General features: G+C 47.5%; 1 protein-coding gene across 1 annotated transcript in view; it reads right to left on the bottom strand.

Moving 5' to 3' along the window:
- The window catches only part of LOC100752389 (NACHT, LRR and PYD domains-containing protein 5), a 34,613-nt gene extending 16,106 nt beyond the window's left edge, over nt 1-18,507 (bottom strand). Inside the window, exons 1-8 of the mRNA XM_035449181.1 lie at nt 18,438-18,507; nt 16,428-16,478; nt 14,630-14,707; nt 12,928-12,978; nt 8,597-8,647; nt 6,552-6,617; nt 2,984-4,568; nt 325-495 (exon numbers count right to left, since the gene is read on the bottom strand). Coding sequence (XP_035305072.1) covers nt 325-495; nt 2,984-4,568; nt 6,552-6,617; nt 8,597-8,647; nt 12,928-12,978; nt 14,630-14,707; nt 16,428-16,478; nt 18,438-18,507 — 2,123 coding nt within the window. The remainder of the gene's footprint in view (nt 1-324; nt 496-2,983; nt 4,569-6,551; nt 6,618-8,596; nt 8,648-12,927; nt 12,979-14,629; nt 14,708-16,427; nt 16,479-18,437) is intronic.
- Nucleotides 18,508-19,654: the final 1,147 nt, after the last annotated feature.

Genomic DNA, 19,654 nt, shown 5'->3' with positions numbered 1-19,654 from the left:
GAGACAGGGTTTCTCTGTGTCTTTGGAGGCTGTCCTGGAACTCGCTCTTGTAGACCAGGCTGGTCTCGAACTCAGATCCACCTGCCTCTGCCTCCCCAGTGCTGGGATTAAAGGCGTGCGCCACCAACGCCCGGCTTCCTACGCACCTCTTTAAGAGGTCTTTTTAGTCAGCTCCCATCCTGTGTTTCTGGGAACTTGGTTCATGACTATTTTATAGCATTAATCCTCTCAGGACACACCTCCCCCTCAGGGTCGAGAGGGGGCCCCTATCTTGGCGAGATGGCCATGGGAAGGATTGCGCGTACCAGACCGGGTGGCACTTACGTCAGGCTCTGTACTTTGCAGGCTTGATTCTTCAGTTTCAGGCACATTATCTTCATGGCCCATTCGCTCAGGATGCTGCTGCCCAAGTCCAGCTGCTTCAGTTTCGGGTGGGTGCCCAGGATAGAGCAGAAGTCCTCCCAACACTCCATGATGAGGGGTTTACCCTGTGTCCTGTGTCAGCCAGAGACAAGAAGAGGGGAGTGACTGCCACAGCAAGGGGACCAGACTCTAAGAGGGGGCCAGGCCGCTGAGAAGGTAAAACCAGCTCCGTGGGTGCTGCCTGGTGCTCTACAGGACCAGCCCTACGTCCAGCCCCCGCCCCCAGAATACTGCAACATCCCCTGCGGGTATGCCAGCATCATCAGGAGCCTTCAGCCCAGGCAGTCACATGATGACTTAAATTCTAGCACCCTTAGTGGTGAGATGGTGCAGCTGTATTGTTAATGCCGTTAGAAAAGATAGATTTTTATTTTTAGTGTGTGTGTGTGTGTGTGTGTGTGTGTGTGTGTGTCTTTGTGCATTCTTGCATGGACATGTGTGCATGTGCCCATGGAGACCAGGAAAGGGTATCAAAAGATCTCCCTGGAGCTGGAGTTAGAGGCAATTCTGAGCCACCCAATGTGATAAATACTAGGAACCAAATTCGGGTCCTCTGGAAGAGCAGGCAAGTGCTCTTAACTGCTGAGCCAGCTCTCCAGCCTGGATTCTTTTTTTAACCCTGGGGAGAATACGATCATTCAATCTCCACCTTGGATTAGAGATCTCCACTCCCAGGTAGCTATGGCAGTCAAGTAAACAGCAATACAGAACAGCCAGGTATATGGCAGGGGAACTATTGATAATCCTTAGCAGCAAGAGGAGGGTTACAGGACCGCTGGCCTGGGGCTCTAGCTCTTACTTCGTCCCCTCCCCTCAACTGCAAGTGATCTTGGGGGCTGCCAGCATCTATACAGAAGTAAACGGTTAACTGAAAACACGACTACACTACGCAGCTTTCCGTGAAGCCGTTATTTACGTGAGGGGAGACTCTGACGCCATTGTTTTAGGGTCACCCATGTTTCTGTAAGCAACCCCAATAAACTCGCTGTTTAACCCAACTGACTGATAAAATGATGGCTCTAGGCTTTTGTTGGGTTCCTACTTGGGGTGAGGAGAGGTTGGTTTGCAACCTCTCCAGGAAGACTTCCCACAGCAAGCTGCTATGGAAAGCCACGCGCAGGGCCCTCCAGAATTAGAACTCAAGTACACAACTCAGCAGCCCTGTATTTCTGTACGGTTAGCACATGGCCTGCCCCTTGAAGACACCCTTAGGAAGTCCAGATCTCACAGGTCCAAAGAGAGCAGGCGTGTCTCCCTGCACACATCTCTGAGATGTGTGCTCTGACGTGCCGGCTCTTGGCCGATGGCCCCTGGCTTGTCCATGCTTTGTATCTCGTGCCTGTGCCAAGAGCAATAAGCTGTATGAAGTAAATGTATGTCGAGAGGGTCAGCAACCGATGTGGTGCCAGGGGCTATATCCTTCCCACTCACGCTTCTCTCTGTAGGTGGCTTGTCTTTGTGGGTAACAGGACGGCAGGGTCACTGAAACAGACAGTGAATGGCTGCCCATGTGTGTGCAGACTCAAAAACAGGTCAAATCCATGCTACTGAGATGGCTGAGTGGGTTAAAGGCACATGCCACCCATGCTTGCTGACCCGAGTTCAAACCCTGAGACCCATGTAGAGGAAGGAGCAGCTCCATTACTGCTGGTTGTCGTCCTCTTAAGCTCCACACATGGGTTGTGGCATGTGTGTGCACATGCACAAACACAGGCACACACACACACACACACTCAGGCAGGCAGGCAGGCAGGCACACACACACACACACACACACACTCAGGCAGGCAGGCAGGCACACACACACACACAGGCAGGCAGGCAGAGACACACACACAGACCAAGAAACTGCCAATCGCCCAGGAATCTCACACTGGGAGGAAGGAAAGGCTGAATGAAGCCTGGCACCAGCCAGAATGGAAGAGATTCCACACAGAGCAGCCCACCTTGCTGGAGAGCCTGGAGGCCAGACTGAGTCAGTGGTGGGCAGGCTTCACACCTTGGTTAGAGCTATTTAGATGTAATGTCTCTAGACCTCTATACCCTCTGTTTCACCTCTCTTTGGGATCCAGAAGAGGGGCTATGGCAAGGGGATCAATAGAGACCTACTGACCCTTTGATCTTTGTCCCTTATTCCAATGTGGCCACACTGACCAGATTTCCCTTTTATGCATTGTAGTCTACATTTGGCTGTTCTAGTTGTCTTACTGGTGGAACCTAGCTTGACGCTTCTCCCTCCTGAGCGCTGGCCTTGTGGGTAAGAACCCCTCCCAGTCTATGCAGTGCTGGGGATTGAACCACAGGCTTCATTCATTGCTAGGCAAGCAGTCTCCAGAGATCTACCTACCAACCTATGCGATACGCCCGGCGTGCGACTCAGTGTTTTCAAAGGGATTGCCCAGGGGCTCCTGATGAACCAGACTTGGGTCAGGTCCTGTTAGTAAGTGAATCACTCTTTAGGAGCAATCTGGTACCCTGAATATTTCTCAACACTATATCCAAGCCCAACAACATACAACATTTACTAATTGGTTTGAGATGAAGATCAGGCCATACTCACTGCTGGGGAACAACGGGGCACAGCTCAGTATTCATTTCCACTGAGAAGATGTCGCTGACATCCACCCGGAGCGCCTCCAAGTTCTTACAGTGCTGGAGGCAATAGGAGGATACTACTAAGTCCGTCCTCTGGTTAACCTGAATCTCTACTTCTCGGAAGCTTTTCAGAGCCGAGCAAACAAAGTCTTTATCCTGAGACTCAAAGACATGGCGGAAAGCATCCAGGACATCCATCGGGCTGGTGTCATTGGCCTGCTGACCTAGCATGAAGACCCAGTGTTGGAGCACCTGGTTTACAATGGGGGACAGGGGATACCCCAGCAGAACCTCCAGGGTCCTCATCGTGTCCTTGTTCACGAGGCCAAACAAGAAACGTTTCATCCCGCCGAGGTGAGCGTTAAAGTGGGTTCCCTTCAGCTCCGAGAGGCTCCTGAGGTTTTTTATTACGAAACAGGACTGATTCCATGTCCCCAGCCCTTCCAAAACGTAATGCAAGGCAGCAAAGAAATCCTGCAGGCTGAGGTGAAAGAAAGCGTAGCACCGCTTGGCGCTGTGGCTAGCCTGGAAGACGTCCATGCCAAAGAGGGCCGAGATCTCCGACTCCTTCAGGCCGTAGGTCTTCAGGTCGTTATCATAGAACACGGACCTCTTGCTCCACACTCCCTCGGCGGCCATCCTGCACAGACCCATCAGGGTGCCTCGCTCTTCCGGACTGAGGCAGCCCCGGAAAGGCTCTCTCGGGGTGAGCTGGTGGAACACCAAGGTGGAGTACAGACTGGTCAGAGTCTGACAGACTGGGGTGCAACTCCCTCCCAGCTTCTCCTGGATCTTCAAGGCCTTACAGACCAGCGAGCAAATGGAGGGGACCCGACACTGCTCAGCGAGCCATTGGTTATCCAGCATGGACCGGATGACTTGCTTTCTTCGATGGTCGTCAGAGACGTTCTCGAGGACGAGCTGAGTCCTCTTTGTCGCAGACAGTCCTTCCACCAGTATGTAGAGGGGGGACACCACCATGGACTTGAGCTTTTGTAAGCCTGTGTCTCTGGTGGTGACCAGGAGAAAGGACTGGGGTAGGAGTGTCTTCTTCAGGAGGCTGTACAGCAGGGTGTGTATGGGCTGCTCATCCTTCCAGTCTTCACAGAGCCTCGTGTCCTCCTGTGGGAGGGCAGAGTCCAGATCGTCAAAATCATCCACGACAAACAAGAGCCTTTCAGGTTGGGACATGATCTCGGTCATTGGCGCCTGGGAGTCCGCCCACTCCCTGGAAATCAACTGTGCCAAACTGCTTTTCTCTGCCCATTGCATTTCTCTAGGGGAGAAGAAGAAGGCATACGAGATGTCCTGGTAGAGCTTATCCTGTGCCCAGCCCAGGATGACACTTCTGGCCAAAGCCGACTTCCCAATGCCTGGCTTTCCGTGTAAGACAACAGTGTGGGGCCGGAAGGTGTTCTGGTCTGGCTTAAACGCCTCAGACAACACTCGCATCTCTGGGTGGTCATAGCAGATTTCCAGGCTTGTGCTGAGTTTAGTGATCATGTGGGCCTTATAGGTTTGCAGGTCACCTAGATGATATGAAGTCAGGTAAGAGAGCCAAAGGAACACAAAATTTCAACAAAATCTTATTTTTCATTGAAACCGACACGCGTATCTGCAAGATGAGCCTAACAATGGCTTAAAACATCTCAAAAGAGAGGGAAGGAATCTAAATGAACTTTCAGTAAAGTGATGAAAGTTTAGGGGGATGAATATACTCCTTGTCTTTAATTGTTTGTTACTATATGTGTAATGAATCAAATACGTCTCTCCCTCTTTTGCCACAAGTCAGATGGCTATGTACGTATCCTTGCTAATTCAGTACCTGTTTTGAGACAAGATGCCCATATTTGCTATGTAGCCTCCAGTGACTTTGAACTTCTGGTCCTCCTGTCTATACAGGTGTGTACCAATGTGCCCCCAGTTTCATCTGGTGCTGGGGTCTGAACCCTGTGACTTCATGCATGCTACTCGACACTTAGTTACATTCCTCGTCTGGCTTATTCTGCGAGATGCATTTGTCATGAGATGCAAGTAGGGCTGGACCGTCTTTGGCCAGTGAGTTGTGGAGATTTGCCTTTCTCCCCACCCCATCATGAGACTACTGTGATTCCAAGTACAATGCCATTATATACGACTTCTTCCCGAGACAGGGTTTCTCTACAGAGAAATTGGCTCTGTAGACCAGCTGGCCTCAAACTCACAAAGATCCGACTGACTCTGCCTCCCAAGTGCTGGGATAGGCGTGCAGCACCACCACCTATCAGAGATGTATTTATCTTTATGACTATTTGGCCTGTGTGTTATCCCTGTGTACTTTGTGCATGCTATGCCTGCTTAGGCCAGAGGAGAGCAGATCCCGTGGACCTGGAGCTACAGATGGTTGTGAGCTGACATGGGGGTGCTGAAAACTGAATCTGGGTCCTCTGGAAGTCTGCCCAGGGAACTGAAAGGCTGGAGCCCTCTCTTGTACCTAACCATATTTTTTTGAGAGTCTCTCACTAAATCAGAATCTCAAGCAGTATGGCTAGACTGGCTGAAAGCACCGTGGACCCTCCTGTGTCTGCCCTTCCAGTGCTGGATGTCAGGAACATACACCTTCGCCTGGCCTTTTAAATCTGGTCTTGGGAACTGATCTCCGGTGCTCATGCAGCAAACATTTATTGGCTGAATAATGTCAAGTCTCACCCTTATTAATAGAGGTAGCTGTATATCCAAACACCGATCCGTGTAATCTAATGTAATCCAATCAAGAACCCAGCTGACCTCCAAGAAATTAACAAAATGATTGTTAAACTCATGGTTGAATCAATGGGATCAAAAATGGTCCCCAAGTTTGCAGACTAATGTAGAATGCCATATACCCTGAAGGAAACACTGAAGTCAGTGGGCAGAGTAGTATAAGGACAGGCATATAGGTTAGTTACCTATAACTGAGGAACCCAAATGACCCTCCCATTCTTCTATTTAGACAATTTAGTAGAATTCTGTGTGCACAGGTTTGTGGTATGTGGTGGTTAAGTGCAGGGTATAGTGTGCGAGTCCATGTGTGGGTGAAACAGGTCAACCTTTGCTTTCTTTCCTCCTGAAACACTATGCTTTTACAATGAGGTTTTTAACTGGTAGTTACATGTCTGCATGGGTACATGTGAGCACTTGTGCCTGCAGAAAACAGAGGTGTTGGACCTCTTGGAGCTGGAGTTACCAGTGGTTATTTGTCACCTGATGTCGTGCTGGGAACCAAACTCCAATCCTGTATGCACACACATAAGAATTCAGAGGTCTAGCTGAGATGTGGTGGCGCACGCCTTTAATCTCAGCACTCTGGAGGCAGAGGCAGGTTGATCTCTGGAGTTTGAGGCTAGCCTGGTCTACAGAGCGAATTCCAGGATAGCCAGGACTACACACAGAAACCTTGTTTAAAAAAGCAAAAAGAGTTCAGGGGTCCAATTCTTTAGGGAACACATAAGCCATGTGGCTTTAAGTGTATCCATGTTTACTCCCCAACCCTGCATGCAAACCTGGGGCCGGTCCCTCATCTGGCCCTTGGTCACTCGGGATTGGCTCTTTGTCTTCTTCCTGGTGAGTCCTTGAGTCTTCTGCAACAGAGAGGAAGAGAGAACGCTATAAATAAGTCACAGTCTAAGTGCTCCAGAGCTGGGGATGAGAAAGTTCCATGTCCAAATTACCCAGGGGAGTTAAAGCAAGTCCTGGCTCAGTTTACCTCCTAGGCCATCATGAGCACCAAGTGACTTCATTCAAGTGGCCAACAGGAGGGTTGCTGGGAGGCATCACATATTTTGAGAGGATCTTACTATAGAATTCTGGCTGGCCTAGAACTTGCTATGTCCACCAAGCTGGCCTTGAACTCCGATCTCCTGGCCTCTGCCTCCCAATTCAAGCATTGGGATTGAAGGTGTACCTAACTACCATTGACTGGCTCATTGAATGATCCTTGCTACTCAAAGATGACACCTGCTCCTTGCCTCAAAAACAAAAATAAATTAATGATTCACGTAAGTTTGTGGATATGAAGGAGAAGTTTTGGTTAACTGTAATGCAACTGCTTAGCTAACCTGGAAACAATTCAGATGCCCCACAACTGAATAGATAAAGAAAATGTGGTACATTTACACAATGGAGTACTACTCAGCTTCAAAAACAAGAACGTGTGGCTGGATTGATGGATCAGAAGTTAAGAGCACTGCTGCTCTTCCAGAGGACACAGGTTCCATTCCTAGCAACCATGTAACAGCTCACAACTGTCTGCAAACTCCAACATGTAACACCCTCACAGAGACATGCATGTATGCAAAACACCAATGCACATAAAATAAAAAGCAACAAAGTGCCTTTTAAAATAAGATTATGACATCATTAAAATAGGCCAAGACATTTTTTGTAAGTGCTTGAGATGATTGAAGCCAGCGCCTCATGAACACACTATTATTAGAGACTGAGCCAGAACCTCATGCATGCTAAGTAATACAACCACTGGGGATTGGAGCCAAGCCTCATGTGTGCTGTGCACATTCAAGCACTAGAGATTGAAACCAGGACCTCATACTCTCCACACACCACCTCCAGAAGCCAAGGCATCATGCATGTCACGCACACACCACCACAGACTGAAGCCAGGGTCTCTTACATGCTAAGTACACACCAATACAAGAGACTGAAGTCAAAGCCTCATGCATGCTTTGTATGCATGACCCCTAGGGACCATCAATGTCTTGGAAGCACAGGCAGCAGAAGGAACAGGGAAAACCTGAGCAAACAGCCAGGCAATGAGCAGGTGTCAGTTTTGAGTAATGGAGTCATTGTGAGAGTCTTATAGCTGGCCTGGAACTCACAGAGATCCACCTGCCTCTGCCTCCCTAGTGCTGGGATTAAAGTTGTACACCACCACCTCTTGCCCACCCCACCCCTTTTAAAAAATGATTTAGTATGTCAACACTGTTCTGTGTGCATTTATGTCTGCACGCAGAAGAGGGCACCAGATCTCATTAGAGATGTCTGTAAGTTACCATGTGGTCGCTGGGAATTGAACTCAGGACCCCTGGGTGAGCAGTCAGTGCTGTTAACCTCTGAGCCATCTCTCCAGCGCTCACCCACAGGCTAAGCAACCTTGAGTAAACATGTTGGGTGGCCAACCATCAAAGCAGAAGGAGGGCTAGGTGTATGAAAATATCATACAGAAACCCAGTATGTATAATACTTGATATTAAACCCACTGATGTAAAAACAAAAATCCACTTTGAATGCTAATTTAAAACCTAGTACTTCTAATTTTGCTCAGTGTAGAATAGCATTCTAAGCCGTGTTTAGAACAAGTCCAATAAGCTTGTGCTTGCCCCCCATTTTGGAGGAATTATGGTTTATTTTGAACTTTCCATAGATGACCACCAACATAAATTGCCTTGAGCCTCATGGTTGTCCATGGTGCTCACCCCCAGGACTCACAAGAAGGGTTCAGGGGGACAGGCCTGACACACCGGGACCCTGCCTCCTATCTGAATGCCACAGGCTGCTCTCACCCAGCCTCCTTAGAGTTGGCACAAATAAACATTGCCTTTACCTTGTTCACACGCCTCTGCTGATGCATCCCGTTCCTCGGCTTGAAAGGCTTCTGTAAAAGAGAGATACATGCTTGTTGTTCAAATCAGATTCCATCTGTGTCAAATCAGATACCACCTGGGCTTAGGACACAGAGGGAGAGGGGACAGAAAGGAAGAGCTGGAGGATGCTGAGGAGAGCGGAGAGATGCAGTGCTCTGCACACGTGTGAAACCCCTGCCCCACACACGAAGTCAGGCAGCCGTGTCCACCTGCCCAAGACAGAGACAGCAAAAGTCCCATCACGCATCAGCCAGGGGCTCTGGAGGCTCTGTCTATAGCTGAGGAAATATCAGCATTTGGAGTCACAGTTGTTCAGGATTGTGTCCTCTGGTTGGTTGTCTATCCTCTCCCTCCCTCCCTCCCTCTCTCTCTCTCTCTCTGTGTGTGTGTGTGTGTGTGTGTGTGTGTGTGTATACACATGTTTGGGCAGGTCCATGTACACATTCAAGTACATGTATGAGGACCTGCCATTTACTTTTGGTGTCTTTCTCAATCAATCTCATGCTTTATTTTTTAAATATCTGTCTATCTAATCTATTTGCTGGTTTTTCCAGACTGATTCTCTCTATAACCATGGCTGTCTTGGAACTCACTCTACAGATCAGACTGACCTCAAACTCAAAGATCCAACTGCCTTTGTCTGGCTAGTGCTGGGATTAAAGGTGTGTGCCACCACCCAACTGGCAAAGATGTATTTTTTAATATATTTTATGACGATTTGGCCTGTGTGTTATCCCTGAGTACTTTGTGCATGCTATGTCTGCAGAGGTCAGAGGAGAGCAGATCCTGTGGACCTGGAGTTATAGATGGTTGTGAGCTGACATGGGGGTGCTGAAAACTGAATCTGGGTCCTCTGGAGGTCTGCCCAGTGCTGACATGCTGAGCCCTCCGCTCTGCTACCTGATCAGATTTGAGAGTCTCTCACTAAGTCTGAATCTCATCAGTATATCAGTATAGCTAGACTGGCTGGCCAGCAAGCACCACGGACCTTCTGTGTCTGCCTTATCAGTGCTGGGATGACAGGAACATGTATGCCTTCAACCGACTTTTTAATACACCTTCTGGGAACTGAATCCAGGTCCTCACGTAGCAAAACATTTTAGTGACTGAGCAATTTACCTCAAGACTCAACCTGATTAGCCTAACTAGCTATATATCCAACACAGATCCATGCAATTTAATGCAATCCATATCAAGAGCTCAGAAGACCTCCAAGAAATTGTCAAAATGAATGTAAAGATCATGGTTGAATCAATGGGATCAAGAATGGTCCCCAAGTTTTGCAGACTAATGTAGAATGTCATATACCCTGAAAGAAACAACACTGAAGTCAGTGGGTGGAGTGGTACAGGACAGCCACATAGGTTAGTTACTTAGAACTGAGGAACCAATAATTACTCACCCACACCTCTAGACAAATTAGTAATATTGTGTGCACAGGTTTGTGGTATATGGTTAAGTGCAGGTCTTATGTGTACATGTCCACATGTGTTCTTTAATCTCAGCAACAGGGAGGTAGAGGCAGGTGGATTGCTGTGCGTTCAAGGCTAGCCTGGTCTACAGAGTGCATTCCAGGACAGCCACGACTATACAGAGAAACCTTGTCTTGAAAAAAAAAAAAAAGGAGTTCATAAGTCTAATTCTTTAGTAACACTATAAACCATGGGGCTTTAAATGTATCCTTGTTTACACCCTGCCCTGCATGCAAACCTGGGGCCTTTCCCTCATCTGGCCATTGTTCAATCCACATTATTTCTTCGTGTTCTACCAGGTTGATCCTCACTGAGTGTTCTGCAACAGAGAGAAAGAGAATGCTATTAATAAGTCAGTCTAATTGCCCCAGGTGGGAATGAGAACCGTCAATGTCCAAAATAGCCAGAAGAATTAAACCATGTCTTGGCTGCGTTACTCTTGCAGGACTGTCCTAGGCCATCCCGAGAACCAAGTGACTTCATTCAAGTAGCCAACAGGAGGGTTGCTGGGAGGCACCACAGACTATTTTCAGTTAGGGACTTACTATATATTGCTATCTGGCCTGGAACTTGCTATGTACACCAAGCTGGCCTTGAACTCAGGTCTCCTGGCCTCTGCCTCCCAATCCAAGCATTGGGATTGAAGGTGTACCTGACTACCATTGACTGGCTCATCACTCGACTCTTGAATGATCCTTGTTACTCAAAGATGACACCTGCTCCTTGCCTCAAAAACAATAAAACTGAATTAATGATTCACTTAAGTTTGTGGATATGAAGGAGAAGTTTTGGGTCGCTGTAATGCAACTGCTTAGCTAACCTGGAAACAACTCAGATGCTCCACAACTGAATAGATAAAGAAAATGTGGTACATTTACACAATGGAGTACTACTCAGCTTCAAAAACAAGTACTTGTGACTGGATTGATGGCTCAGAGGTTAAGAGCACTGACTGCTCTTCCAGAGGTCCCGAGTTCAATTCCTAGCAACCATATAGCAGCTCACAACTGTCTGCAAACTCCAACATGTAACACCCTCACAGAGACATGCATGTATGCAAAACACCAATGCACATAATATATTTAAAAAAACCAACAATTTAGTATCTGAAATACATGACACGAGAGATTTAAGTGCAACAGAGTACCTTTTAAAATAAGATTGTGACATCACTTGCTTGCCATGACCTTGCCCTAGTCACTAGACGTCAGATGCCTGCCTTGTGGCAAGGAACCAATCAGAAGTTAGCTGGCGGCGCAATGCTTTAAGGCGCTGAGTGTGCTTTATGGACAAGTGCACAGCAATGACTCGCAAAGCATTAGCAACCACCTTGGGAGGGCCTATGGGCCATAACAATCAGTTGACCAATCAACACAGGGCAAGCCCTCCAAGCCTGGAGGCACACCAATCCTGAGCCTGTGCGTTCCCTTAGACACTCCCTTTATGCTGCCCTAAAAGATCTCTATGCAGCCGGTTCAAGCTGTCTTTGCTAGCCATCCACCATGGCGGGTGGGTGAAAGACCCGAGCTAACATTGGGTTAGCTCCTTAAACAATAAAGCCTCATGCAGTTTGCATAAAAAAAAAGGATTGTGACATCAAAAAGGCCGAGAAATTTTTTAAGTGCTAGAGATGATGGATCCAGGACCTCTACACACAGTGCCACCAGAAGCTAAGGCATCATGCATGTCACGCACATGCTACCACAGACTGAAGCCAGGGTCTCTTACATGCTAAGTGCACACCAATACAAGAGACTGAAGTCAAAGCCTCATGCATGCTTTGTATGCATGACCCCGAGGGACCATCAATGTCTTGGAAGCACAGGCAGCAGAAGGAACAGGGAAAACCTGAGCAAACAGCCAGGCAATGAGCAGGTGTCAGTTTTGAGTAATGTCTTATAGCTGGCCTGGAACTCACAGAGATCCACCTGCCTCTGCCTCCCTAGTGCTGGGATTAAAGTTGTACACCACCACCTCTTGCCCACCCCACCCCTTTTAAAAAATGATTTAGTATGTCAACACTATTCTGTGTGCATTTATGTCTACACGCAGAAGAGGGCACCAGATCTCATTAGAGATGTCTGTAAGCTATCATGTGGTCGCTGGGAATTGAACTCAGGACCCCTGGGTGAGCAGTCAGTGCTGTTAACCTCTGAGCCATCTCTCCATCGCTCACCCACACGCTAAGCAACCTTGAGTAAACATGTTGAGTGGCCAACCGTCAAAGCAGAAGGAGGGCTAGGTGTATGAAAATATCATAGAGAAACCCAGTATGTATAATACTTGATATTAAACCCACTGATGTAAAAAAATCCACTTTGAATGCTAATTTAAAACCTAATACTTTTTTTGAAATTTATTTTATATGCGTTGGTGTTTTGCCATGGGTTGTGGGTTCCCTAGAACGGGAATTACAGATAGCTGTGAGCTGCCATGTGGGTGCTGGGAATTGAACTCAAGACCTCTGGAAGAACAGTCAGTGCTCTTAACCACTGAGCCATCTCTCCAGCCCCAAACCTAGTACTTCTAATTTTGCTCAGTGTAGAATAGCATTCTAAGCCGTGTTTAGAACAAGTCCAATAAGCTTGTGCTTGCCCCCCATTTTGGAGGAATTATGGTTTATTTTGAACTTTCCATAGATGACCACCAACATAAATTGCCTTGAGCCTCATGGTTGTCCATAGTGCTCACCCCCAGGACTCACAAGAAGGGTTCAGGGGGACAGGCCTGTCACACCGGGACCCTGCCTCCTATCTGAATGCCACAGGCTGCTCTCACCCAGCCTCCTTAGAGTTGGCACAAATAAACATTGCCTTTACCTTTTTTACACCCCTTTGCTGCTGCATCCCGTTCCTCGGCTCGAAAGGCTTCTGTAAAAGAGAGATACATGCTTGTTGTTCAAATCAGATTCCATCTGTGTCAAATCAGATACCACCCAGGCTTAGGACACAGAGGATGAGGGGACAGAAAGAAGGGAAGAGCTGGAGGATGCTGAGGAGAGCAGAGAGATGCAGTGCTCTGCACACGTGTGAAACCCCTGCCCCACACATGAAGTCAGGCAGCCGTGTCCACCTGCCCAAGACAGAGACAGCAAAAGTCCCATCACACATCAGCCAGGGGCTCTGGAGGCTCTGTCTATAGCTGAGGAAATATCAGCATTTGGAGTCACAGTTGTTCAGGATTGTGTCCTCTGGTTGGTTGTCTTCCCTCTCCCTCTCCCTCTCCCTCTCTCTGTGTGTGTGTGTGTGTGTGTGTGTGTACATGTGTGGGCAGGTCCATGTACACATTCAAGTACATGTATGAGGACCCGCCATTTACTTTTGGTGTCTTTCTCAATCTCATGCTTTGTTTTTTTAAAGATCTATCTGTCTGTCTAATTTATTTGCTGGTTTTTCCAGACAGGGATTCTCTCTATAACCATGGCTGTCTTGGAACTCACTCTACAGATCAGACTGACCTCAAACTCAAAGATCCAACTGCCTTTGCCTGGCTAGTGCTGGGATTAAAGGCGTGTGCCACCACCCACCTGGCAAAGATGTATTTTTTTTTTTTTTTACATTTTATGACGATTTGGCCTGTGTGTTATCCCTGAGTACTTTGTGCATGCTATGTCTGCCGAGGCCAGAGGAGAGCAGATCCTGTGGACCTGGAGCTACAGATGGTTGTGAGCTGACATGGGGGTGCTGAAAACTGAATCTGGGTCCTCTGGAGGTCTGCCCAGTGCTGACATGCTGAGCCCTCCTTTCTGCTACCTGATCAGATTTTTGAGAGTCTCTCACTAAGTCTGAATCTCAAGCACCACGGACCTTCTGTGTCTGCCTTATCAGTGCTGGGACGACAGGCACGTGTATGCCTTCAACCGACTTTTTAATACACCTTCTGGGAACTGAATCCAGGTCCTCACGTAGCAAAACATTTTAGTGACTGAGCAATTTACCTCAAGACTCAACCTGATTAACCTAACTAGCTATATATCCAACTCAGATCCATGCAATTTAATGCAATCCATATCAAGAGCTCAGAAGACCTCCAAGAAATTGTCAAAATGAATGTAAAGATCATGGTTGAATCAATGGGATCAAGAATGGTCCCCAAGTTTTGCAGACTAATGTAGAATGCCATATACCCTGAAAGAAACAACACTGAAGTCAGTGGGTGGAGTGGTACAGGACAGCCACATAGGTTAGTTACTTAGAACTGAGGAACCAATAATTACTCACCCACACCTCTAGACAAATTAGTAATATTGTGTGCACAGGTTTGTGGTATATGGTTAAGTGCAGGTCTTATGTGTACATGTCCACATGTGTTCTTTAATCTCAGCAACAGGGAGGTAGAGGCAGGTGGATTGCTGTGCGTTCAAGGCTAGCCTGGTCTACAGAGTGCATTCCAGGACAGCCACGACTATACAGAGAAACCTTGTCTTGAAAAAAAAAAGTTCATAGGTCTAATTCTTTAGTAACACTATAAACCACGGGGCTTTAAATGTATCCTTGTTTACACCCTGCCCTGCATGCAAACCTCGGGCCTTTCCCTCATTTGGCCATTGGTCTCCCCAGATTGATTCTTTGTCATCTTCCAGGTTGTTCACTGAGTATTCTGCAACAGAGAGAAAGAGAATGCTGTTAATAAGTCAGTCTAATTGCCCCAGGTGGGAATGAGAACCGTCAATGTCCAAAATAGCCAGAAGAATTAAACCATGTCTTGGCTGCGTTACTCTTGCAGGACTGTCCTAGGCCATCCCGAGCACCAAGTGACTTCATTCAAGTAGCCAACAGGAGGGTTGCTGGGAGGCATCACAGACTATTTTCAGTTAGGGACTTACTATATATTGCTATCTGGCCTGGAACTTGCTATGTTCGCCAAGCTGGCCTTGAACTCGGGTCTCCTGGCCTCTGCCTCCCAATCCAAGCATTGGGATTGAAGGTGTACCTGACTACCATTGACTGGCTCATCACTCGACTCTTGAATGATCCTTGTTACTCAAAGATGACACCTGCTCCTTGCCTCAAAAACAATAAAACTGAATTAATGATTCACTTAAGTTTGTGGATATAAAGGATAAATTTTGGGTCGCTGTAATGCAACTGCTTAGCTAACCTGGAAACAACTCAGATGCTCCACAACTGAATAGATAAAGAAAATGTGGTACATTTACACAATGGAGTACTACTCAGCTTCAAAAACAAGAACGTGTGGCTGGATTGATGGATCAGAAGTTAAGAGCACTGACTGCTCTTCCAGAGGACACAGGTTCAATTCCTACCAACCATATAACAGCTCACAACTGTCTGCAAACTCCAACATGTAACACCCTCACAGAGACATGCATGTATGCAAAACACCAATGCACATAAAATTAAGAGCAACAAAGTGCCTTTCAAAATAAGATTATGACATCATTAAAATAGGCCAAGACATTTTTTGTAAGTGCTTGAGATGATTGAAGCCAGCACCTCATAAACACGCTATCATTAGAGACTGAGCCAGAACCTCATGCATGCTAAGTACATACAACCACTGGGGATTGGAGCCAAGCCTCATGTGTGCTGTGCACATTCAAGCACTAGAGATTGAAGCCAGGACCTCATACTCTCCACACACCACCTCCAGAAGCCAAGGCATCATGCATGTCACGCACACACCACCACAGACTGAAGCCAGGGTCTCTTACATGCTAAGTACACACCAATACAAGAGACTGAAGTCAAAGCCTCATGCATGCTTTGTATGCATGACCCCGAGGGACCATCAATGTCTTGGAAGCTCAGGCAGCAGAAGGAACAGGGAAAACCTGAGCAAACAGCCAGGCAATGAGCAGGTGTCAGTTTTGAGTAATGGAGTCATTGTGAGAGTCTTATAGCTGGCCTGGAACTCACAGAGATCCACCTGCCTCTGCCTCCCTAGTGCTGGGATTAAAGTTGTACACCACCACCTCTTGCCCACCCCACCCCTTTAAAAAAAATGATTTAGTATGTCAACACTGTTCTGTGTGCATTTATGTCTGCACGCAGAAGAGGGCACCAGATCTCATTATAGAAGTCTGTAAGCTACCATGTGGTCGCTGGGAATTGAACTCAGGACCTCTGGGAGAGAAGTCAGTGCTCTTAACCTCCGAGCCGTTTTGAACTTTCCATAGATGACCACCAACATAAATTGCCTTGAGCCTCTTGGTTGTCCATGGTGCTCACCCCTAGGACTCACAAGAAGGGTTCAGGGGGACAGGCCTGTCACACCGGGACCCTGCCTCCTATCTGAATGCCACAGGCTGCTCTCACCCAGCCTCCTTAGAGTTGGCACAAATAAACATTGCCTTTACCTTGTTCACACACCCCCGCTGCTGCATCCCGTTCCTCGGCTCGAAAGGCTTCTGTAAAAGAGAACAAAACCCTGCCACAGGACCATGTTTGTTGTTCAAATCAGATTCCATCTGTGTCAAATCAGGTACCACCCGGGCTTAGGACACAGAGGGAGAGGGGACAGAAAGGAAGAGCTGGAGGATGCTGAGGAGAGCGGAGAGATGCAGTGCTCTGCACACGTGTGAAACCCCTGCCCCACACATGAAGTCAGGCAGCCGTGTCCACCTGCCCAAGGCAGAGACAGCAAAAGTCCCATCACGCATCAGCCAGGGGAGGCTCTGTCTATAGCTGAGGAAATATCAGCATTTGGAGTCACAGTTGTTCAGGATTGTGTCCTCTGGTTGGTTGTCTATCCTCTCTCTCTCTCTCTCTCTCTCTCTTTATCTCTCTTTATCTCTCTCTCTCTCTCTCTCTCTCTCTCTCTGTGTGTGTGTGTGTGTGTGTGTGTGTGTGTGTGTACACATGTGTGGGCAGGTCCATGTACACATTCAAGTACATGAATGAGGACCCGACATTGACTTTTTGCATCTTTCTCCATCACTCTCACCCTTAATTTTTAAAGATGTGTCCATCCATTTTCTGGTGTTGCAAGACAGGGCTTGTCTTTGTAGCCATGTCTGTCCTGGCACTCGCTCTGTAGACTAGACTGGTCTCAAACTCAGATCTGCCTGTCTCTGCCTGGGGATTGCTAGGATTAAAGGCATGCACCACCACAACATGGCAAAGATGTATTTATTCATCTTTTATGACTATTTGGCCTGTATGTTATCCCTGAGTACTTTGTGCATGCTATGTCTGCTGAGACCAGAGGAGAGCAGATCCCTTGGACCTGGAGTTACAGATGGTTGTGAGCCGACATGGGGGTGCTGAAAACTGAATCTGGGTCCTCTGGAGGTCTGCCCATTGAACTGACAGGCTGAGCCCTCTCTCTGGTACCTAATCCTATTTGAGATTCACCAAGTCTGAATCTCAGCAGTATAGCTAGACTGGATGTAAGTCCCATGAACCCTCCTGTGTCTGCCCCTTCAGAGCTGGGATGTCAGGCACATACACCTTCACCTGACCATTTAATACAGGTTCTGGGAACTGGATCCAGGTCCTCATGCAGCAATCATTTTACTGACAATTTACCTCAAGACTCAATCTTATCAATATAGCTAGCTATATACCCAAACACAGATTCATGCAATTTAATGCAATCCATAAAGAGCCCAGCTGACCTCCAAGAAATTGACAAAATGATTGTAAAGCTCATGGTAGAATCAATGGGACCAAGAATGGTCTCCAAGTTTTGCAAATTAATGTAGGATGCCATATACCCTGAAAGAAACACTGAAGTCAGTGGGCGGAGTGGTACAAAGACAGGCACATAGGTTAGTTACCTAGAACCGAGGAACCCAAATTACCCACCTGCACCTCTATCTAGACAATTTAGTAGAATTCTGTGTGCACATGTGTGTTGTGTGTGGGTAAGTGCAGGTTATAGTGTTTGTGTCCATGTGGGTGAAACAGGTCAACCTTCGCTTTCTTTCCTCCTGAAACACTATGCTTTTACAATGAGGTTTTTAACTGGTAGTTACATGTCTGCATGGGTGCATGTGAGCACTTGTGCCTGCAGAAAATAGAGGTGTTGGACCTCTTGGAGCTGGAGTTACCAGTGCTTATTTGTCACCTGATGTCGTGCTGGGAACCAAACTCCAATCCTGTATGCACACACAAGAATTCAGAGGTCTAGCTGGGATGTGGTGGTCCACGCCTTTAATCTCAGCACTCTGGAGGCAGAGGCAGGTGGATTGCTGTGAGTTCGAGGCCAGCCTGGTATACAGAGTGAGTTCCAGGACAACCAGGACTACACAGAGAAACCTTGTCTTGAAACAAAAACAAAAAGTTCAGAGGTCTAAATCTTTAGAAACACTATAAACCACGTGGCTTAAATGTATCCAGGTTTACACCCCACCCTGCATGCAAACCTGGGTCCTGTCCCTCATCTGGCCATTGGTCACCCCAGATCGATCCTCCGTCATCTTCCTGGTTACTCATTGCGTCTCCTACAACAGAGAGGAAGAGAGAATGCTGTTAATAAACGTTCTCTTATTTACTCATCTGGGGATGAGAACACTCCATGTCCAAATTACCTAGGGGAATTAGAGCAATCCCAGCACTCAGGAAGCAGAGGCAGTGAACTCTGAGTTTGAGACCAGTACTGTCTACAGACAGAGTTACAGCACAGCCAGGCCAGCAAAGATAAACAAAAAGATTTGGGATTGAGCCAGGAATATTAGTGCTTATGGTAGTGCATTCCTTTAATCCAAGCACCCTGGCATCCTGGAGGCAGAGCCAGGCAGATTTCTTAGTTCGAGGCCAGCCTGATCTACCAGGCAAGTTTCAGGACAGCCAGAGATACACAGAGAGACTAAAAAATCCAAAGACTTGGGATGAGTCTTTCCTCCACCCTTCCCCTCCCTTAGCCTTTCCCCCAAGTCGTATTTTTCATAGCATTCTTGGCTCTCTTAGAGCATGAAGAATTTCATGTCTTCAAAGACGCAATGGTTGTGCCCCAGGAGACAGGTCCTAGTTAGTAAATACTCAAGAGAGAGGCTAGGCACTCCACATCGGTTATTATTCACTTTTCCTCTTGGGAGCTCACATGCTGTCCAGCCTGAGTAGCTTTCCTTCAGTTACCGCCTGAGCACCCTGGGGTTCTTTTCTTATCTAGCTTCCCTCAGAAACCACTGTCGTGTGTTGCTGTAGCAGAGGGCGGGTGATATGCTTTCCATCGTAGAGCTAAGCTCAGGCTCTGGTGGAAAAGTAGACTCCTTTGGTAACAGTGAGATTGGGAGGCTGGGCAAGCTCAGCAGAGGATCTTGAAAATCCAAGTCAAATGACTGACCTCAGTCATACGAACAACCTTCTCTTGTGGACACACCAAGCCAAGCCCGCCTCACAGTGACAGTTCTCAGTAGATCTCACCCAGGCACCTATCTGTCTGACCTAGAACACGGAATCTGGGACACTTCAGAGGCTGGATCCTTAGTTCCCTACACACCATCCAGCACAGACTACCATTTAACGTACTGCCCTCTGAATGCTCTTGGCTGGAGCACTATACTCAAAGTAGCAAATAGGACCCCACTCTTTAGATCTGTTCCACTTGGTGCCTGTTAATAACACGGAAAGTTTTGGCATT

Source organism: Cricetulus griseus, chromosome 9, assembly GCF_003668045.3.
Source record: "Cricetulus griseus strain 17A/GY chromosome 9, alternate assembly CriGri-PICRH-1.0, whole genome shotgun sequence".
NCBI classification, from domain to species: domain Eukaryota; kingdom Metazoa; phylum Chordata; class Mammalia; order Rodentia; family Cricetidae; genus Cricetulus; species Cricetulus griseus.
The sequence above is the reverse complement of the archived record's forward strand: the minus strand, read 5'-3'. Positions and strand labels throughout refer to the sequence as shown.